At 45.9% G+C, this 23,356-nt stretch overlaps 1 protein-coding gene and 1 long non-coding RNA gene across 11 annotated transcripts in view; one reads left to right on the top strand and one right to left on the bottom strand.

Annotated features, from left to right (window-relative positions):
• The window catches only part of SEMA6B (semaphorin 6B), a 1,482,347-nt gene that overhangs the window by 397,886 nt on the left and 1,061,105 nt on the right, over positions 1 to 23,356 (bottom strand). For all 10 annotated transcript variants that reach the window (XM_077475764.1, XM_077475756.1, XM_077475757.1 and 7 more), the window contains one exon: positions 11,869 to 11,957. In XM_077475764.1, coding sequence (XP_077331890.1) covers positions 11,869 to 11,957 — 89 coding nt within the window. The remainder of the gene's footprint in view (positions 1 to 11,868; positions 11,958 to 23,356) is intronic.
• LOC143974413 (uncharacterized) overlaps positions 1 to 23,356 on the top strand; it is a 191,371-nt gene that overhangs the window by 115,235 nt on the left and 52,780 nt on the right. The gene's annotated exons all lie outside the window — the stretch shown is intronic.

Raw genomic sequence — 23,356 nt, forward strand, 5'->3', positions numbered from 1 at the left:
TGGTGAGGATGGACTTGGCTGCAACTGGCTCCAGGTCACGACCCCCAGGGTCCCCCAGCTCACACCCACAGTAGGCAACAGGAGGATAGGGTTGGTGAGGGACAAAGCCAAGGTAGGGGCCACAAGCAGACAAGAATAGTCGGGGACACGCCAACAGGTCAAGATCACAGGCAAACAGGGATAGTCAAGGACACGCCAAAGTCAGTAACGGAAAACAGTAGAAGAGTACACAGCAGGTAACAGGAAGCTAACACACAAAGGTTGATCAGCAGGATTGGCTAGCAGTGTACAGGTTAATATAGAGTTCTCTGATAGCAGCTAGGGTGGAGCCACGCCAGAGGATGGATTATAAAAGCAGTCAGGTGAGGGTCCGCTGGTCTCTAGAAATGAACACATGGAGACAGGTAAGCAGACGAACTCTATTGCATAACCATGACAGTACCCCCCCTCTTACGAGGCCTCCCCCTTCCCCGCCTGGGACCAGGTTTAGAGGGGAACTTCAAATTAAACTTCCTCAACAGACGAGGTGCAAAGACCTCGGAAGCCGAAATCCACGACCTCTCCTCAGGACCAAAACCTTTCCAGTGCATGAGGTACTGGAGAATGCCTCTACAGAGTTGGGAATCCAAAATTTGGCTAACATCGTACTCCTGATCATCCTCAGAGACCGGTAGAGAGAGAACGAGAGAACTTATTGAGGACTAAAGGCATCAGAAGGGCAACATGGCAGAAGTTAGAGATTTTGAGGCTTTTGGGAATCTGGAGCTTGAAACAAACCGGATTCAGTTTTGAAATTATGGTGCACGGACCAATGAATCTTGAGAGAAGGAACCCGGAGTTTGATGTTCCTGGTGGAGAGCCAGACTTTGTCTCCTGGCTGAAGAGAGGGTGGCTTACGCCTGCGACGGTCAGCAAAACTCTTGAATTTGTTGGCAGCTTTCTGGAGGGAATCATGAATGTCAGCCCACATGGAATTGAATGATTCCTGAACAGTAGCCAAAGCTGGAATGTCAGAAGAACAAGTCATAGGAAGAGGAAGCTGAGGATGTCTTCCATAAACAGTGACAAAGGGTGTTTTCTGAGAACTGACGTTAACATGATTATTGTGGGAGAACTCAGGCCACGGTAATAGTGATGCCCAATCATCATGATGGGCAGAGACCAAGGTACGGAGAAAGACCTCCAACTCCTGATTAACTCTCTTAGTCTGGCCATTGGATTGGGGATGATAAGAAGAGGTAAAATCCAAGGTAATGTCGAGGGATTTGCAAAAGGCTCTCCAAAAACGAGAAGTAAACTGCACACCCCTGTCCGAAATGACATGAGAAGGAACACCATGAAATCTCTCGTACAAAAATGGGAACCAAGGCAGGGGCAGAAGGGAGATCAGGAAGAGGAACAAAATGAGCCATCTTGGGGAACCGATCGATTACTACCCAAATGGCCGTATTATTCTCCGACAGTGGAAGATCAGTGATAAAATCCATGGCGATATGAGACCAGGGTTCCTTAGGAATGGGCAAGGGCATGAGAAGACCAGCAGGGGCTTGAGTGGAAGATTCAGACTGAGCACAGAAGTGACATGCCTTAACATAGTCTTTAACATCCGAGAGGAGATTAGGCCACCAGTAGTGACGACTGATGAGCAGGAAGGATCGGAGGAACCCAGCATGACCTGCCACCTTGGAATCATGTCCCCAACGAAGGATCTTAGTTCTTAGCTCCGTGGGAACAAAGGTCTTACCAGGAGGAATTTTTGATTCCAGGGTGGTAGAATGGGCAACAATGCATGAGGTAGGAATGATCGGCTCAGGATCAGGGTTGGACTCCTCGTCCAAAGTGTCAAATGACCGAGAGAGCGCATCAGCTCGACCGTTGCAGGAACCAGGTTTGTACATAATCGTGAATTTAAAACGGGAGAAGAAGAGACTCCATCTGGCCTGTCTGGGGTTCAGACGTTTAGCATTCTGTAGGTACTGTAGATTCTTATGATCAGTAAAGATCGTTATGGAGTGAGGGGAACCTTCCAAGAGATGACGCCACTCCTCCAATGCCAATTTAATTGCGAGAAGTTCCCGATCACCAATGGCATAATTTCTCTCTGCCTGAGAATTTGTTTTGGAGAAGAACGCACATGGTTGACGTTTCTTCTCAAAGTCCTGAAGAAGCACAGCTCCCACCCCCATCGAAGAAGCATCTACTTCAATAAAAAATGGGTCCTCAGGATTTGGTCTCCTCAAGAGGGGTCCAGAGACAAAGGCCTGTTTCAGATCGTGAAACGCAGAGACAGCCTCAAGAGGCCAGTCTTTGGCATTCGCACCCTTCTTGGTCAAAGCGATAATAGGCGCAGCAATGGAAAAGTAATTTCTTATGAACGGCCTATAATAATTTGTGAAGCCAAGAAAGCGCTGTGTGGCCTTGAGGCTAGCGGGAAGGGGCCAGTTGGTAATGGCGGAGACCTTTCCGGGATCCATGCGAAGACCCGCAATAGAAACAAAACATCCCAGAAACAGGACCTCGCAACATTCAAAGGAACATTTCTCCATCTTGGCATAGAGATTGTTCTCTCTAAGACGCTGAAGTATGGTGCGTACATGGTTTCTGTGAGCAGGCAGATTTTCGGAAAAGATAAGAATATCATCCAGATAGATGACCAACAAACTGGTACAGTAGATCCCTGAATATTTCATTGACAAAGTTCTGGAACACAGCTGGAGCATTACACAAACCAAAAGGCATAACCAGGTATTCGTAATGCCCGTCCCTAGTGTTAAACGCAGTCTTCCATTCGTCACCTTCCCATATTCGAATGAGATTGTATGCACCTCTGAGATCCAACTTAGTGAAAATGGAAGCCCCCTTCAACCTGTCAAATAGCTCAGATATTAGAGGTAAGGGGTATCGGTTTTTAATAGTCACAGCGTTTAAACCTCTATAGTTGATGCAGGGTCATAGGGTACCATCCTTTTTGGCAATGAAAAAGAACCCTGCTCCTGCAGGCGATGAGGATTTCCAGATGAAACCTCTCTCCAGATTCTCGGCGACATACTCAGACATGGCCTGGGTCTCTGGAATAGACAAAGGGTAGGTACGACCCCTGGGCAGGGTTTCTCCAGGGACAAGGTCAATGGCACAGTCAAAAGATCTGTGGGGAGGAAGCACCTCAGCAGACTTCTTGCAGAACACATCCCCGAAATCGCTGTATGCTGCAGGAAGATCAGACGATACAGATGTGGTAGCAATGGGAAGTTTCCTCTTGGGGGTCACCTTGGGAAGACAGGATGAGAAACATGAAGGATCCCAAGCCAGGATCTGCCCAGAGACCCAGTCCACATGTGGTGAGTGGAGCTGTAGCCAAGGAAGGCCCAATACAATGGGGGTAGAGGCCTTGGGTAGGATGAGGAAGGAGATCCACTCCTGGTGGAGTATCCCTACCGACATCCTAATAGGTAGCATCTGGAAACGGATAGGGCCCCCTGGGAGCACAGTGCCATCAATTGCCGAGACTACCAATGGAGTAGCGAGGGGAGAAAGGGTAAGCTTCATAGAAGAAGCAGTTCTCCAGTCCATAAAATTGCCGGCAGCCCCGGAGTCCAGATATGCTAGGACCGATTGGGGAGAAGTGCCTACATGGAGGAACACCGGAAGAAGAAGACAAGAAGGTGATGTTTCTGGGTCCAATACTCCACCTTCCAAATGTATTAGACCCGAGCGTTTCCTGGACGAAGCAAGCAGGAGTCACGAAAATGACCCTTGCCCCCACAATAAAGACACAAGCCCAGAGTTCGGCTTCTAGCACGTTCTTCGGGGGTTAGTCTGGTCCGGCCTAGCTGCATGGGTTCCTCAGCAGACAGAGGATGCTCCCCAGGGTGATGGGAAAAAAGCTCAGGCTGACTAGGACCTAGGGTGTGCTTGCGTCTTTTTTCTAAAGACCTCTCCTGGAAACGAATGTCCATCTGATTGCATAAGGAAATTACATCGTCCAGACCGGCGGGGATAGCTCTTCCTACTAATTCATCCTTCACTCGGTCAGAGAGGCCATGTAAAAAGGTTGCGACCAGGGCCTCATTGTTCCAGCTCAATCCCGCTGTAAGGATACGGAACTGAAGTGCATATTGTCCCACTGAACAAGATTCTTGGCGAAGGCGTAAAAGGGCACTAGCCGCAGAAGAAACCCGAGCTGGCTTCTCGAAGATATTACAAAAGAGCTTCAAGAAGTTGGACAGGCTGGAAACCACTGGATCGTTTTTCTCCCGCAGGGGAGCAGCCCAGGCTAAAGCTTCACCGGAGAGGAGGGAAATTATATAGGCTACCTTTGCCCGATCAGACAGGAAGTTTTGAGGCTGGAGCTCAAAATGAATGGTGCATTGGCTGAGGAAGCCCCTGCAGGCCTTGGAGTCCCCAGAGAAACGGGACGGAGCTGGCAGTACTAATGAATGCGTGGATGCGACTGGTGCGATAGGTGCAGTCGCAGACTGTACTTGAGGCTGCAGGTTCGGGGTCCCCAAGGAAGCCTGTAGCTGCTCGAAGCGGGAAGCCAGATCTTGAAGGAATCGCATCACCTGAGTCTGATTAGATTCCTGGGTTTCAAGTCTCTGAACTATGCCCTGCAAAGGATCGACTGCAGGAAGCGGCACGCGGCCGGGTCCATGGCTGATCAAACTGTCAGGTCACCTTGAGCCCAGGTGACAGATGCACACCGTAGGGATTAGGAGTGCATCGCAAGGTTGTGGACCCTACAGCTGACTGCTGCGGACGGGGGTCAAGGTGATAGGAAGGCAGGGCCGCCAGAACACCAAGATGGATCCCACCGGGGTTAGAGCGTAAGATTCCCTGGGGCGCGGAGTCTAAGAGCCAGCAGGTGTTCACCAGAGCCTCGAGTGGTGAGGATGGACTTGACTGCAACTGGCTCCAGGTCGCGACCCCCAGGGTCCCCAAGCTCACGCCCACAGTAGGCGACAGGAGGATAGGGATGGTGAGGGACAAAGCCAAGGTCGGGGCCACAAGCCGACAAGAATAGTCGGGGACACGCCAAAAGGTCAGGATCACAGGCAAACAGGGATAGTCAAGGACACGCCAAAGTCGGTAACGGAAAACAGTAGAAGATCACATAGCAGGTAACAGGAAGCTAACACACAAAGGTTGATCAGCAGGATTGGCTAGCAGTGCACAGGTCAATATAGAGTTCTCTGATAGGAGCTAGGGTGGAGCCATGCCAGAGGATGGATTATAAAAGCAGTCAGGTGAGGGTTGGCTGGTCTCTAGAAATGAACACATGGAGACAGGTAAGCAGACGAACTCTATTGCATAACCATGACACAGCCTCAGTAAAACCAGGGACAGTATGAAAAAATCTATGTTATTTTTTTTTACATCTGTCTCTGAAATGTCCCTTACCGACATACTTTTGTTCCAAAAATCCTGAGATTATAGCTGCTGCAGTACCTCCTCCAATAGAAACACGCCCCTTCTCCACCGTGGCTTATTTGTCTGTAGCAGAGATGCCGACTGGAGGAGAGGGAGGAGGGGACACAGCCTGCAGTGTGGGTACAGACTGCTGCCTGATGGCCCCAACTAAATGTATTCTTGTCAGTGGCTTACCCTGGCAAGGAGGGGGAAGGATGTGTTTCCTCTAGCATGGCTCCTCCTGTCTCTGAGGCTATTAGATTGTTTTCATGTGCACTGTTCCTGGAGGAAGGACATTCTGAATGTCTCCCCCAATCTCTGCTACATCGCTCTACTCATTACCTGCCCACCAGTACACAGGAACAGCCCTCTCCTTTCCTGCATTACCAATAATGTGTCTGTGAGATGCTGGGGCACTACAAGTACCAGCATGCCATTAGATGGGGGCAGCAGCAGTGTGTTCAATCAGGGTGATTTCTAGATGAAAAGTGCTGGTGTGTTTATACTGTGTGTCTGTGTGCATGTGTATACTGTGTGTGTGTGCCTATGTGTGTGTGTGTATGTATGTATATACTGTGTGTGTATGTATATGTATGTGTGTGTGTATGTGTATATTGTGTGACCTCTATTGCCTGGGAGCCCAATAATCTCTTATTGCCCTGGCGTCCCATGAGTTATCAGTCCGTCCCTGCTCCAGCTCTGTTTGGCTGAGGGCCTTCATGGCCAAATGTTACTGGATTTTAGTGGTAGAACTGAAAGCTAGTCAAATAAGCATACGGCATCTTTTTAATCAAGTAACCACCTTCTCTGTAAAGCAAAAGTCTATTGGCTGAATATGCAGGCGGTCAATCAATGTATTTCTCAACATTTACAAGTGTAGCTGTACATTTTTTGTACCACAGATGTGAATGATAAGTGCAAAATTGCAATATAGATGTTAAGACCCCGCGTAGTTGACAAGATTACTTGAGGTGGTGTTCCTGACAACTGAAGCTCTCTATATATTAAAACAAGGCGTGATTAGAGCCAAAGGGTCTTCTCCTAAGGTGAGCTGCCAATTCACTCAGAGGTGGATGGTGGAAGATATCGCAATCACTTTTTGTTATTCTGGCACGGATTGAAGTTTTTTGCTTGAGTGGGAAAGTCATCCACTAATTTTTCATGATCGTTATAGATTTGGACTTTTTAAAGTTATCACCATTGCACTTTATATTTACCTGCTGTTTATATGTTTCTCACAGTGGCTAAGATTATGGCTAGTTAAAAGGAGAGATCTTGCAGCAGCTGGGGTTCACAACTTCAGAAAGGGAGCAGCAGCTACATGCAGTAACCGGAGCTACAAACTTGCTCCCAAATGTATTACCTAATAAAACTTGCCAAACATTTGCAGCAACCTGAAGTGCTTACAAGGCCTCAAAAGATAGAGAGGGTCACCATGAACCAGTTCCTGAGGGCTCTACTTCCAGAGCTGCAGAGGTGAGTGAGCCAAGCTGATCCAAAATCAACCGAACAAACAGTGGAGCATTATTCTGCTGATGAAGACCTCTATAGCTTTGAGCTCAATAACAACCAAGAAGCTGCCTTCTTATCCACTAGTTTAAAAGTAGCCTCACAACCTGTAAAGTTACAAAGAGGAAGCACTGAGAGGTCAGCAAATCGGAGGGATGCCACCTGTTAATAGATGTTTGGGAAGCACGGGTGAATCCCATAATCTACCCTAGTGTTGGCACTGTAGTGAATGAGATCAAATGGTTTCGAAGAACTTATGTTTCCAAGAGTATGGCCGAATCTGATAGTTGTCACTGTTTGTGCACCCTGGTCTAGTTACATATTCTGACATGCCAATCTTGGAGAGAGATTTTGCCACTGTTCCAGGCACTGTAGACTATGCAGGGGAGAGGACAAGACCCCTGAACCCAAAGATGTATTAGTGTCTACTGTGCCTGGTGTGCTGGAGCTAGACCACCCAGTTGCGTGATTCCACTATTGCAAAAGCCTCAGAACATCTTAAGGTAAGCAGCAGGAACCCAATAACTTGTTTGTGATTAAATTTTGTACCAGATGAACAAAATTTGATGTGACTTTGTGGAACTCTTCATGGTACCTAGGCTTTATACCAGAACTTTGTAATATATGGCTGATATATGAAGACCAGAGAACATATTTTACAGAGTTTCTTTTGTCCCAGGATGTAGATGTGAAAGACTGTTGTGAAAAGACTATGCCATGTTTTCATAGTCTGCTGGTTCTATTGCCAGTGATTTGAGTTTCCTTCTGAGTGAAATTACAATGGATCTGATAGGGCTAGTAGTTAAATATACTAGAAGCTATCGGCACATTCAAATTGGTTATGGACAATACTACCTGGTATCCCAAGGCTGTTCCTTTAAGGAACACTACCTCCATAACCATCACTAGTTGTTCTCTGTTTACCCCCCTTCTTTTCCTCCCTCTCCTAATCCCGTCCCCGTCCCCTTCTGCCATCCTCCTTCCCATTTTATGATTCTCTACCTTTTCTAAAGATACTTATGCGTCCAGGTGAATCTACTATTACATTTTTTTTATTATCCATCATTTTAAAATATTTAAATATTTAAATATTTTTATTGATAAATATTTTTTAAATATCTTTTATCTATTTATCAACTTATCCTAGTAGCTTATATTGGATTAACAGCTAGCAAGTCTTACTATTAAAATAATATATGAAAATAAAATATAATACATATATTAACAACATCCCATAAAATAATATAAATATTTAAAAATTAAAAATGTTTTTTTTCCCCATTCCTTTCCCCCATTTTTCCATATTAAATCTCAGCAATATTTATTTAATGTAGTTTTTAATTAATTTCCGAATTGACATTTGATTATTGAATACATTATATATATATATATATATATATATATATATATATATATATATATATTTCTTTATCATACATCATGGGACACAGAGCAGTTATTCATGACTATCTGGGTTATACGCTACCTCTAGGTGATTGGACACTGGCAACCAATAGCAAGAAGGTTCCTCCCATATAACCCCTCCCATATGGGAATTACCTCAGTTTTTCGCCAGTGTCTTCAGGTGCTGGTCACGAACGTGAAATTCTTAAAAATGTCGTCAATTGAGCGTCCCAGTGAGGATGTTATAATCGGATCCATTCAGATGGCACGAAGCTAAAGGAATGGTACCCGAGCCTCGATGCAAGAATGAGGTTTTGCTTTTAATGTGTCCTATTTAGGCGCTGGACCCTTGGATAGTGGTATTCTGGTCATTAACTTGCCCAAGATAAACCCAAAGGGTGCCTTACAGGCCCAAGGGTGTGGACCCCAAGATGGGGGACCCGGTCCTTGAAGGTCTACAGAGGCACTACCCGCCGTGATGGGGAAAGATTGGGCCTGGCTTCTCAGGTTCTGCAGCGTGGACTGGTGAGTATTCCCTCTGGGATTGCTGTATTCCCCTCGGTTACTGTGTCTTTTCAAAGCTGTTACAGAATGTCTCCATGCTGTGTATTTTATAACGATGAAACGCTGGTGCATACGGAGACGCCGGTGCTGTACGAACGTGCACACGTGCTGTTGCCGTATGGTCGTACACGTGCACCGTTGAGGTGATTTTCACCTCGTACGGTCGGCGGTCTTCAGGCCCGCATGCGCCGTATTTTGTTGCCACTATACGTTCGGATACCACTCCTTCCACGTGGATCAAATGACGCAATTTGAATCAGTTCACCTGGTGTGAGCGTGGAGGCATAGAGCTTGTTGGGCACATGAGTCTGCAGGTTTTTGGACACAGTTGCATCAGGTTAAAGGGGACAGCATTAAGACTGTAATAGCTGCTGTATACTGGATTACATTTAGAAGCTCAGAAGGAGTGCTGTCTTCCCATACTTGTAAGCAATGTCTTCCAGGAAAAGAGGAACAGGGAGCAAGACCAATACAGGGTTAAGAATACCTCCTTTAAAAGCAGGAGATCAAGCTCTTGAGGATATTATCCCAGCTTCCCCTGAAGGTCCTGCGGCTTCTGGCTTGGCTGAGCCATTGCATTTGTCAGGCATTGTGGCCACAACTGGTGCTCCTGCATCGGCTTATTTTACTAAAGATGATTTGGCCTTAAAGGTAAAATAGTGGGTATGATTGCCTTGGTAACACAAGCAGGGAGAAAACGTAACATATCTCCCTCTCCAGAGCCTGATCATGATGGTGAGTCATCTGAGCACCAGGACTCTAATAACCAGGCAGGGCCAGGGGACACAGACCCAGAGTGGGAGGAGGATCTGGTCGCAAAGGATCGGGAAGAAAGAGAAGCTGAAGACTCTTCAACGGGAGAGACTAGCTCGGACGAGCCATTCTTGGCCTCCCATTCCCAAAAATTATTTGTCCATTCTCTGACAGAGATGGTTCAAGCTGGGTTTAAATTACCCCCAGGCCAGGAAACTGGACCCTCCTGTTCTACTTTGGTTTCTCTTCGACCTCAGCAGGGTTCCCAGGCATTTCCTGTGCATCCGTTGTTAGAACAGATGATCTATGCAGATTGGGATCATCCTGACAGGATATATTTGCCTCTAAAAAGGTTTCGCCTCTTGTATCCTATGGAAGAGAAATTCAAGAAGAAGTGGGGTACACCTCTGGTGGATGCCGCCATTTCTTCAGTAAATAAAAATTCAAAAAGCCGGAACACCCTGTACAAGTCTATGGGAGAAATCTAAAGTGCTAATTTTAAAGGCTAATATGCAAGTTACTGTCCTAAAAAGTGTTTGGGGACCTGGGTCCTGCCCCAGGGGACATTGAGCAATGCAAATAAAAGTTTTAAAAACTGCAGTTTTTTCAGGAGCAGTGATTTTAATAATGATTAAAGTTAAACAATAAAAGTGTAATATTCCTTTAAAGTTCGTACCTGGGGGTGTCTATAGTATGCCTGTGAAGGGGCACTTGTTTCCCGTGCTTAGAACTGTCCCTGCACAAAGTGTCATTTCACAATCAATAAAAGTCTTTTAAAATCACTTTGAATTGTCGGCTCCTGTAATACAGAGAACACTCAATGAGTGTTCTCTGTATTAAGGAGCCGACAATTCATTCATTGATTAAAAAAAAAAAGCGTGGGGTTCCCCTGAATTCAATTACCAGGCCCTTCAGGTCTGGTATGGATATTAAAGGGAACCCTGTGTCAAATTTAAAAAAAAATTGATGTGGGGTTCCCCCTAAAAATCCATACCAGCCCCTTTATCCGAGAACACAACGTGGTAGGCCGCAGGAAAAGAGGGGGGGGGTGAGAGAGCGGCCCTCCCTCCTGAACCGTACCAGGTCACATGCCCTCAACATTGGGAGGATGCTTTGACACGGGGTTCCCCTTAATATCCATACCAGACCTGAAGGGCCTGGTAATTGAATTTAGGGGAACCCCACGCTTTTTTTTTATCAATAAATGAATTGTCAGCTCCCGTAATACAGAGAACACTCATTGAGTGTTCTCTGTATTACGGGAGCCGACAATTCAAAGTGATTTTAAAAGACTTTTTTTCCTTGGGAAATTACATTTTGTGCAGGGACAGTTATAAGCATGGGAAACATGGCATACTATAGACAACACCCAGGTACGAAATTTAAAGGAATATTACATTTTTATTGTTTAACTTTAATCATTATTAAAATCACTGCTCCTGAAAAAACTGCAGTTTTTAAAACTTTTTTTGCATTGATCAATGTCCCCTGGGGCAGGACCCAGGTCCCCAAACACTTTTTAGGACAGTAACTTGCATATTAGCCTTTAAAATTAGCACTTTAGATTTTGAACGTTCGAGTCCCATAGACTTTAATAGGGTTCTAAAGTTCACACGAAGTTTAGGTCTGTTCGCAGGTTCTGGTGCGAACCGAACAGGGGGGTGTTCGGCTCATCCTTACTCATGGCAAATACTGGACTCTCCTGCACTGGACAATCATGTCTTTACATGTGAGTCTTTTAATGCTAACTTGCTATTAAATGTTAACAGTCTTACTAAGAGGCGCCTGTTGCTGTCTTTTTCTCTCTTACATATTGGAGTGGCTTCAACTACCCACACAAGACTGTCCTGCTACATAGACTATATATTCTCACAAGGAGCTTCATTTACTCAAAGGACTATTTGATGTACTTGCATTGTGTTCTGTGTTTCCCATACTGTGACCTGTGCTGCTATTTGTTGTTGTGTTTTTTGTTCTCTGTTTACCCATACAGGGATATCAAAATAAGAACAGATCAACAGACTCCCTCATGTTAACAGTAATGCAAGTGTTGCGCAAATTGAAGATTAAGAAGTAGCTTCCTCCAGTTTACCACTCTCAAACCAAAGGTTTGGTAGAATGAATTTACAGTAGTAGGAAAACAGTAGGATAGAAAACTAGTAACGCGAAAAAAGTCTAATTTTCAGAGCACACGAACACCATTGTAGCTTTATACAGTACAATAAAATATACCTTCTCAAGGTAGTTGAATTCTGCTGCTGTCTCCCTGAAGATAAAATACACATGATCTTTCCATTCCACAGCATTGACAAAATATGGATCTAAAAACAGAAACAGACTAATTAGGTGCAAGTAACAACAGATTAGCACTTTAAAAATGCAGTGTGTTACCATTATGTAAATTTAAAGCTAAAACAGAAAGCGTCACCAATATGAGGGCATCTGGTTGTCACGGGTGTTACCAGAACTAGTGTTCCCATTGGAAGATTTCCCCTCTATTACTGTTCAGGTGACATCCCAAAATGATGCATTTTCTTTCACCTTCAGTGACAACAGTAAACAGGACAAATAGAGTGAATCTCCCCAATGGGGACCCTGACAGCAAGAAAAATGCAAGGGGTACTAATTCCTTTCCTCTCTGTTCAAAACTAAAAAAAATGCCTTAAGTTCTACTTTAGTGTTACTTTTACAGTTATAGTAGAAGTAAAGGAAAACCTTTTTATTCATTTTTGAAAGAGCAAGGATTATAATCCCTGTCAGTTTTTTTTTTTTGCCATCTGTGTTCTATTAGAGAGATTTCCCTTCACCTACTAACCCATAGCCACAACAGGAAGTGAGAGGGAAATTCCTCCAAAGTGAGGGAATCTCTGGTTGTCACAAGGGTCACGTAGGAGAATTTCCCCCTCTATGCCTGTGTTGGTGAGAGCCCAAAGTTTGAGATTTTTCTTTCACTTTCACTCTCTGCAGGTCAGAAAAACAGGACAAATAGAGAATCTAGCTGAAAAAGCTGAATCTCCCTATTGGGGACATAGACAGTGATGAAAAACAGGTATTCTATCCCCTCTCCACTGTCCACTCAAAACTAAAAAAATGTTGTCTTTAGTAATAAGGTATTTGGGCTTATTGAAATTTAAATTGCAATGTACAATAGCAGCAATACCTCACACCAACTGTAGTCATGGTGTTTCAGCTAGTAACAAACAATCCAGCCAATGCCCCCACTGCCAGACTTCATACACTCTTTCCAGAGAATATAAACATTTTTTTGCGGGATTTGTATTTTTTGTTTTATTGGGGGGGTACAACTCGGATAGGGATTGGAATAGGGGATGCCCATAGGATAAGTATTTTCCATCATATTTAAAGATTTTAGTACACTTTGAATAAAGTTAGAGCCAGAAGATATAATGGTGCATATAGGATTTAGCATTAGTTTCCTCCTGCTTCTCCATGCACACTGTTGCTCATCCTGTGGCTCAACTCCCATAGACTATTCCATCTCATGCCCCACACACACGGTTGGAAATTCCGACGGAAAAAGTCTGATTGGATTATGTTGTCGGAAAATCCGATCGTGTGTGGGCTGAGATATGGATCTAAAATTTTTGAGAGCTGGATCTAAAATTTTCCGACAACAAAATCTGATCGTGTGTCGAGAATTCCGACGCACAAAGTGCCACTCATGCTCAGAAAAAATTTGGAGATGAAAGCAATTAGCCACTGGCCTCTACGTAGTCCTGTCGTACGTGTATAATGTCGCCTCGTTCCAAACGATCGGATTTTCCGACAACTTTGTGCGACCATGTGTATGCAAGACAAGTTTCAAGCAAAATCCGTCGGAAAAAATCTGACGGATTTTCTGGTCAGAATGTCCAACCGTGTGTATGGGGCATAAGGGTTCTCTAACCATCCGACCTTGTGGGGGCAGAGACTAACTAATGACCATGTAAAAGTAATGTTCTTGGATCCCTTTGACCTCCTGCACATAACTTGTTTCCTCCTGTACACTTGGTTCCTCCTTGGTTCCTCCTGCACAGAGGCCCAGTGGGATAAAAGCATATCTTCTAGGATATATGGACTACTGTTCCCAGCCAGCCCAACGTGCAAATCATGAGCCCGCAAGCTACATCGACTTGACACAGATCCCCACAGTCTCTTTTCTGATCCAGGACTCCCCATCATCCACCGTGTATATTGATGAAAACTCCACTAGTGACCGTGTACTAGCAGAGTTCCCTTCACAGACTCCTTGGCACTTCCAGCCCTTGGCACCTCCAGCACCACTGTGGTAACACTCACTGAACTTCCAACAGCCCTAAGTCCTTGATGAGGAACTTTGACTGGACCATGTGTACTGCCAGTTTCACCTGCCCTTCTTCTCCAGGAGTTCCCTGCCATCCCACCGTGTGGTGGCAGAGACATTGCCAATGACTGCGTAGAGGCAATATTCCCTTCACAGCTCTCCCCGGGCCTCTCCTGCGATCATCTTTCCCCCCAGATTGGGTTGGCCTCCTGCAACTGACTAACATGCTATTCCTCACTTCACCCAGCCAACTCTGTCGCCTGCGGAGAATCACCTCAGCTTATATATGAGGCCCGCTCCCTGCCAATCTCGATGGGGATTGGTCATGGCTCATAAACACCCTGACTGCCACTCCAGTTCTAGACCCAGCACCTTTTCCAGAACCTTCTCCCTGGAAAGAGGGGATGCGCCTCAGAGCTAGAGCACAGGTGGTAACGCTCACAGCTACTCTGATCACTCTCAGCCCCCGGATCAAAACAGACAGGCCTAGCATGCAGCATAGGCCTGCTTAAATTTGCCTGTGCTCGATAACCTAGCAAAAATACCTTACTAGCACCTACCTATGGGTCGAGGGTGTTACACAACCATCTGTTTTCTGTGATCAAATATGATGATGAAACCTGTCTTGTTATAGGATGTTGTATGTTGTTTGTTTTGCCATGGTGAACTGACCTTTTGTGTATACTATGAAAAACTGCAAGGAAAAAATATATCTAAAGATGTATCTAAAATGTTAAAACCTTTATTTCCCAATTTGCCAACAGGATACATAGTAAAACATTTTTAGAACAGTTGCTTATAGTTTATCGCTATATATAAAATAAGAGGGCTCATACTTATGTACCATAAAAAGCAGATATCTAAATAAGAATACCTACACTCACTTCTGGGTAAGATCTTAAGATCTCTGACTACGTCCTGCTCCTCCTTCTTCCCTCCGCTGACTTCTGGGACACGCACAGGTCCCAGAAGATGGCGGGACCATTCAGAAAGCCCAGCGCAGCTCGCCCATGCGCAGTAGGAAACCAGCTTCACTGGCAATTTCCATTAGTAAACATGCCTGCACTGAAGTGGATTGAAGAATAGGCTCGGGGTGCTGACATCTCTGGATCCCTGGACAAGTGGCTCGGGGTGCTGACATTGCTGGATCCCTGGACAGGTAAGTGTCCCTATATTACTTTTTACATTTTTTTTGCCCAGGCTGGAGCCCCTCTTTAACTGCAGCAAAGCACTGCTAGAATAAATGCTCACAAAAATAAGCAATAACCAAAATGTATATAAACAGCCAGCATTAAATTATGTCATATCAAATTCTTTGTATAAATGGCAACAACGGTATAAATATATCCTTAAAAATATAAACAACCTTGTTTTTTTCTTTCCTGTTAAAGTATCACTTTGCTGTTAATAACCATGGCCTTGGTGGTTTGCAAGAGACAGTGAAGAATGTAGGCACCTAATATTATTATTTTATTTACCAGACCAGAAACCTGAGCTATAAAGTATGCGACCGGTAGGGATGAGCTTCGAGTTCGAGTCGAACTCATGTTCGATTCGAATATTGCCTGTTCGCCTGTTCAGCGAACAGTGAACAATTTGGGCTGTTCACGGCAAATTCGAAAAGCCGGAACACCCTGTACAAGTCTATGGGAGAAATCTAAAGTGCTAATATGCAAGTTACTGTCCTAAAAAGTGTTTGGGGACCTGGGTCCTGCCCCAGGGGACATGGATCAATGCAAAAAAAAGTTTTAAAAACTGCCGTTTTTTCAGGAGCAGTGATTTTAATAATGACTAACCACCTCCCGCCCGCCCTATAGCCGAATGACGGCCGTAGAGCAGGCGGGTTCCTTCGAGCGGTCGTCCCTGGACGTCCTTGTGTTTACTTCCGCAATGCGTGCCGCTGGGGGCGCTCATCGCGGAAGTTTTGTATTCGCCGTGTCTCCTGGAGACAGGCAAACATAGATCGCCGTGAACGGCCAATCAAAGCAGCCGTTCACAGCGCGATCGCAGCTGCCAATAGGAGATGATCTCAAATGTAAACATATGAGATCATCTCCCATTGCCGTGTCTCTTCCTCCTCACACAGAGACAGCGTGTGAGGAGAGAGAGGATCTGTGAGTGATATATTGTATACTATGACTAACACTGTCAGCCCCAGTGCCAACTGTCAGCCCCAGTGCCATCTGTCAGCCCCAGTGCCAGTGCCATCTGTCAGCCCAGTGCCATCTGTCAGCCCAGTGCCATCTGCCAGTAGTGCCAGTGCCACCTGCCAGCGCCAGTGCCACCTGTTAGTGAAAGTGCCACCTGCCAGTGCCATCCATCAGCCCCAGTGCCGTCAGCCCCAGTGCCGCCAGTGCTGCCAGTGCCAGTGCCGCCAGTGCCAGTGCCGCCTGCCAGCACCAGTGCCACCTGCCAGCGCCAGTGCCATCTGTCAGCCCCAGTGCCGTCAGCCCCAGTGCCGCCAGCGCCAGTGCCGCCAGTGCCACGTGCCAGTGCCACCTGCCAGTGCCAGTGCCACCTGTCAGCGCCAGTGCCACCTGCCAGCGCCATCCATCAGCCCCAGTGCCGTCAGCCCCAGTGCCGTCAGTGCCAGTGCCGCCAGTGCCAGTGCCACCTGCCAGTGCCAGTGCCACCTGCCAGTGCCACCTGCCAGCACCAGTGCCATCTGCCAGCCGCAGTGCCATCTGCCAGCCCCATTTGCCAGAGCAATTAGCCAGAGCAAATAGCCAGCACCATCTGCCAGTGCCATCTGCCAGTGCCAGCCCTAGTGCCATCTGTCAGCGACATCTGCCAGCGACATCTGTCAGCGACATCTGCCAGTGACATCTGCCAGCGACATCTGTCAGCGACATCTGCCAGCGACATCTGTCAGCAACATCTGTGAGCGACATCTGTCAGCCCCATCTGTCAGCCCCATCTGTCAGCCCCATCTGCCTCCAGTCCCATTTGTCAGTGCCACGTGTCGTCAGTGCCACATGTTGTCAGTGCCACGTGTCGTCAGTGCCACCTGCCACGTCAGTGTCACCTGTGATCAGTGCTGTCAGTGTCACCTGCCACATCAACGTCACCTGTCAGTGTCATCTGCCAGATCAGCGTCACCTGTCAGTGTCATCTGCCAGATCAGCGTCACCTGTCAGTGCCATTTGTGATCAATAAAAATGTCACAAAGATTATATTCAGCTGAGGAGGCATATGATATTCTTGCAGCCGACGAGAGCAACAGGGAGGTTTCCCCTTCGGATTCCTCCTCATATTCAGATTGTGACTCTGACGTGGACTACGAGCCTGTCCTCAGCAGCGGTACCATGACAGCCTCAGAGGAGGAAGATGATAGTCCGCCCATCAGACGAAGGCGCACTGGTGAGGAGGCGGTACCATCCACCAGCACCGCAGAGCCATCCACCGGCAACCCAGTGCCATCCACCGGCACCACAGTACCGCGGCAAAGGCTACGTACCAGTGGGGTGTCAACTTGGCCCCAAAGGGTTAGGTCCCATGCCAGCCTTCCCTATTCCCTCCAGAACCCCTTGTGGCTTCCTCCTAACTCAGGAGAAGCTAACGTTCCCCCTTTCACTGCCAACCCAGGAGTCCAGGTGGACACACAATTTTTCCCTGATGGACTTTTTCCACCTAATTTTTACAGAGGACATGCTTGAATCCATTGTGGTCCAGTCCAACCTATACGCTCAACAATTTATTGAAAGCAACCCAACGTCCTCTTATGCCCGCCCCTACAAGTGGAGAGCCCTAACAGTGAAGGAGTTTAAATTTTTTTTGGGCCGCACATTTTGTATGGGACTAAACAATAAAAATGAAATATGTGCATATTGGTCATCCCAACCCATCTATCACATGCCCATCTTTTCCTCAATAATGTCCCGGACCAGATATCTAATGATAATGAGATTCCTACACTTTAACGACAATACCCAGTGCCTTCCCCGGAATGACCCAAATTTTGATAAACTTTACAAAATTCGGCCGCTAATAAATTATTTTTCTGAGATCTTCCCCCAGTTGTTTACCCCAGACCAACACATATGTGTGGATGAGTCCCTGATCAAATTTTCTGGCAGGCTGGGCCTAAAGCTATTTATTCCCTCCAAAAGGGCCCGCTATGGGGTGAAGATGTATAAATTGTGTGACCGAGCCACAGGGTATACATATTCCTTCATGGTATACGAAGGGAAGGACACCCAGCTACATCCCCCTAATTGCCCCGAATACATCGGATCGAGTGGGAAAGTTGTTTGGGAACTCATAAACCCACTCCTGGAGAAAGGCTACCATCTTTATGTGGATAATTTTTATACAAGTTTACCCCTGTTCCGCAACCTCCATAGAAAGCAAACTCCAGCATGTGGCACCGTAAGAATGAACCGGAAGGGCTTTCCTCAAAGCCTCGTCAACAAAAGGCTAAGAAAAGGCGAAGCAGCGAGTTTACGGAACGAGGAAATTTTGGCTGTGAAGTGGAGGGACAGAAGGGATGTGTACATGCTTTCTTCGATCCACAACAGCACTTTTGTTGAGATCACCAGGAGGGATGGCCCAATACAAAAACCCACTTGTATCCATGAGTACAACATGTTCATGGGGGGTGTCAACTTGAACGACCAGATGCTCGAACCCTACCTTGCCACGAGAAGAACATACAAGTGGTATAAAAAAATTTCAATTTATTTCTTTAATTTGGCCATATACAACACGTATGTAATTTATCATAAATCCACAGAAAGACCCATACCCTTCCTTGGCTACCAGGAGGAAATCACCACTGCCCTTATATACCCCAACGGCCCACCACAAAACATTCGATCCGATGTAATTAGCAGACTCTCTGAACGCCACTTTCCTGATAAAATCCCTCCCAGACCAACAGGCCAAAGACATCAGAAAAAATGTCGGGTGTGCAGCAAACGAGGATTGAGAAGAGACACCACTTATCATTGTGCCCAACCAGGCCCAACCAGGCCTCTGCATAGGTGACTGTTTCCGCCGTTACCATACTTCAGTGAATTATTAGTGAAGTATGGTAACCATAACCCTCACTTCCTGCCATTTACCTTCAAACCCCTTATGCCTCTGCTTGCTCTGTAACTGACCCTGGCTTGTTATTCGACCACGCTTCGGCCTACTGATTCTGTTTATGCCTCTGCCTGATCTGGAACTGACCCTGGACTGTTATTCGACCACGCTTCTGCCTACTGATTCTGTACATACCTCTGCCTGATCTGGAACTGACCCTGGACTGTTTGACCATGCCTTTTGCCTGCCTCTTGGACTGATCTTGTACCCTCTCAGTGGACTAGGGGGATTCATAACAGGGGTCTCACATATGTGAGGGGCTCCAGAATAGTTTTTTTGGATGAAGAAGACAATTTCCTTTGTTTTCTCATTCCTAGATTAGGGTCTGGAGACTCGGAGGCTTCAAAGAGATTTGGGTGGGAGAAGCCTCTACCCCTATCCCCATTCTGTCCTGAACAAGGCCCTACTTCTGCCTGCTGCCTGTAGGACCTATACCATCATGCCTCTGCCTGTCGCATGAACTGACCACACCACATGGATGGACCATGTTCCTGCCTACTACCAGGACCAATATTTTGGCAATGCTGACGATCTCTGCCTGCACTGACCTTGGACTGTATATGGACAGTATCCCTGCCTGCTGCCAATATTGACTATGGACAGTATACCTGCCTGTTGCCTGGAAAATTGTGTTCACTTTTGCTGACCAAGTCCCTGCCTGCTGCCTGGACCAGTGCTATCATCCTGTGGACAACTGCGCTGCTAAAACCACAGGTAATCTTTTGTTTACTCTTTTCTCAGCAGAATGTATTTTGGGGTGTAATTCTTGGTATGTGCATGCTATGTGTCCCTGGAACACCTGATGGTGTTCCTTGCATGTTGGGCCTCTGTATGTGGCCAAGCTGTGTAAAAGTCTCACACATTTGGTATTGCCATACTCAGGAGGAGTAGCAGAACATATTTTGGGGTGTCATTTTTGCTATGTACATGCTATGTGTTGGAAATATCTTATAAATGGACAACTTTGTGTAAAAAAAAATGCGTTTTAATTTTTTTCCACATTTTCCCGAAACTTCTGGAAAAAAATAAACCATTCAAAAGACTCAATATGCCTCATAGATTATACATTGGGGTGTTAGCTTTCCAAAATGGGGTCACTTTGTGGGCATTTCCATTGTCCTGGTGCTCCAGGGCCTTCAAAACTGTAATAGGTGGTTGAGAAATAAGATGTGTAATGTATGCTCCTAGAACGCCTGATGGTGCTATTTCAATATTGGGCCTCTGTATGTAGCCAGGCTGTGTAAAAGTCTCACACATTTGGTATCGTTATACTCAGGAGGAGTAGTAGAACGTATTTTGGGGTGTCATTTTTGCTATGTACATGCTATGTGTTGGAAATATCTTATAAATGGACAACTTTGCATAAAAAAAATGCGTTTTCATTTTTTTTCCACAGTTTCCCAAAACTTCTGGAAAAAAAATGAACCATTCAAACGACTCAATATGCCTCATAGATTATACGTTGGGGTGTTAGCTTTCCAAAATGGGGTCACTTTGTGGGCATTTCCATTGTCCTGGTGCTCCAGGGCCTTCAAAACTGTAATAGGTGGTTGAGAAATAAGATGTGTAATTTATGCTCCTAGAACGCCTGATGGTGCTATTTCAATATTGGGCCTCTGTATGTGGCCAGGCTGTGTAAAAGTCTCACACATTTGGTATCGTTATACTTAGGAGGAGTAGTAGAACGTATTTTGGGGTGTCATTTTTGCTATGTACATGCTATGTGTTGGAAATATCTTATAAATGGACAACTTTGCGTAAAAAAAATGCGTTTTCATTTTTTTTCCACATTTTCCCAAAACTTCTGGAAAAAAAATGAACCATTCAAACGACTCAATATGCCTCATAGATTATATGTTGGGGTGTTAGCTTTCCAAAATGGGGTCACTTTGTGGGCATTTCCATTGTCCTGGTGCTCCAGGGCCTTCAAAAATGTAATAGGTGGTTGAGAAATGAAATGTGTAATTTATGCTCCTAGAACGCCTGATGGTGCTATTTCAATATTGGGCCTCTGTATGTGGCCAGGCTGTGTAAAAGTCTCACACATTTGGTATCGTAATACTCAGAAGGAGTAGCAGAACGTATTTTGGGGTGTCATTTGTGGTATACACATGCCATGTGAGAGAAATAACCTATTACATTGAAAATTTTGTGAGAAAAAAAAAAAATCTTCATTTTGCAAAGAATTGTGGGGAAAAGATGACAACATCAAAAACCTCACCATGCATCTTAGTAAATACCTTGGAATGTCTACTTTCAAAAAAGGGGTCATTTGGGGGGTATTTGTACTTTCCTGACTTGTTTGGGTCGCAAGAAATGAGATAGGCCACCAGTACATCAGGTGTGATCAATTTTTTATGATTTGCACCACAGCTTGTAGACTCTCTAACTTTCACAAAGACCAAATAATATCCACTAATTTGGATTATTTTTACCAAAGATATGTAGCAGTATAAATTGTGGCCAAAATTTATGAAAAAAAAATTATAATTTGCAAAATTTTATCACAGAAACAAAGAAATATGCGTTTTTTTTCAAAATTTTCGGTCTTTTTTCATTTATAGCGCAAAAAATAAAAACCCCAGAGGTGATCAAATACCACCAAAAGAAAGCTCTATTTGTGGGAAAAAAAGGACACAAAATTCATTTGGATATAGTGTTGCATGACTGAGTAATTGTCATTCAAAGTGTGAGAGCACCAAAAGCTGAAAATTGGTCTGGTCAGGAAGGGTGTTTAAGTGCCCAGTAAGCAAGTGGTTAAAGTTAAACAATAAAAGTGTAATATTCCTTTAAATTTCGTACCTGGGGGTGTCTATAGTATGCCTGTGAAGGGGCGCTTGTTTCCCATGCTTAGAACTGTCCCTGCACAAAGTGTCATTTCGCAAGGAATAAAAGTCTTTTAAAATCACTTTGAATTGTCGGCTCCTGTAATACAGAGAACACTCAATGAGTGTTCTCTGTATTAACCAGTTGCCGACCGCCGCACGCCGATGTACGTCGGTGCAATGGCACGGGCAGGCATAAGGACATACATGTACGTCCCTTGCCTCCCGCGGGTCGGGGGCCCGATCGGGCCCCCGCCCGGTGCCTGCGGCGGTCGGTTTTCGTACGGGAGCGATCCCGGACGAGGGGACGGCCATTCATTCATGGCCACCCCCTCGCGATCGCTCCCGACGAATAGAAATCCCCGGTGACATCACTTCCTCTCCTGTAATGTAAACACAGGAGAGGAAGTGATGTATTCTCTCCTCCGTGTCGGTATTTTTCGTTCCGACACGGAGGAGAGCGGATCAGTAAGTTGCACCAACACTCTACACACACAGTAGAACATGCCAGGCACACTCACACCCCCCCTTTACCCCCCGATCACCCCCCCAATTACCCCTGCCCCCCAGTCACAGTGACACCAATGTCATTTTTTTTTTTTTTTTTTTTTTTTTTGCATTGGTGTCATTTGTGACTGTAATAACTGTTAGGGCAGTTAGAGTTAGCCCCCTTTAGTTCTAATGTACCCCCCTAACCCCCCCAATAAAGGTTTAACCCCGTGATCACCCCCCGTCGCCAGTGTCACTAAGGCTGGGTTCACATTGCAGCGGTTTATGAGAACGAATGTGATTCGCACCGCACTGCAGTGCAAATCACATCCGATCTCTGTGCGATTCGAGTTCAGCCATTCGCCGCACCCGCCGCACCCGCCACACCCGCCGCACCCGCCGCACCCGCCGCAAATTCGCACGGGACCCTTTTTTTGGCCCGCAGCAGAATCGGATCGCATGGGTGTTCACACCATGCGATCCGAGTTTGCAGATCGCACTGCGATATGCGAACTGATCTGGGGGTGTCAGTAACATTTCACTGACACTCCCAGCAGTTCGCATAGGGCAGTGTGAACTGCCGCCGGGAGGCATGCGATGCGGGAACCCGCCGCGCATTCGTGGCGTTCCCGCATCGCTCCAGTGTGAACCCAGCCTAATAAGCGATCGTTTTTCTGATCGCTGTATTAGTGTCACAGGTGACGCTAGTTAGGCAGGTAGGTATTTAGGTTCGCTGCAGCTTTTTATAGCGCCAGGGACCCCCATATACTACCGCATAAAGCCCCCCGATTGCCCCCTAGTTAACCCTTTCACCAGTGATCACCATATAACTGTTACAGGTGACGCTGGTTGGTTAGTTATTTTTTTATAGTTTCAGGGCACCCGCCATTACCTAGTCTCACTAGTGTACCCCTAAATTTAGGGGTGTCTACTTTCCAAAATGGGGTCATTTGGGGGGGGTTTGTGCCATCTTGGCATTTTATGGCCTTCAAAACTGTAACGCCCTTAGAAAGCCTGA

Source organism: Lithobates pipiens, unplaced genomic scaffold (genome assembly GCF_037356315.1).
Source record: "Lithobates pipiens isolate NorthernLeopardFrog02 unplaced genomic scaffold, aLitPip1_a1.2 Scaffold_13, whole genome shotgun sequence".
Taxonomy (NCBI): Eukaryota; Metazoa; Chordata; class Amphibia; order Anura; family Ranidae; genus Lithobates; species Lithobates pipiens.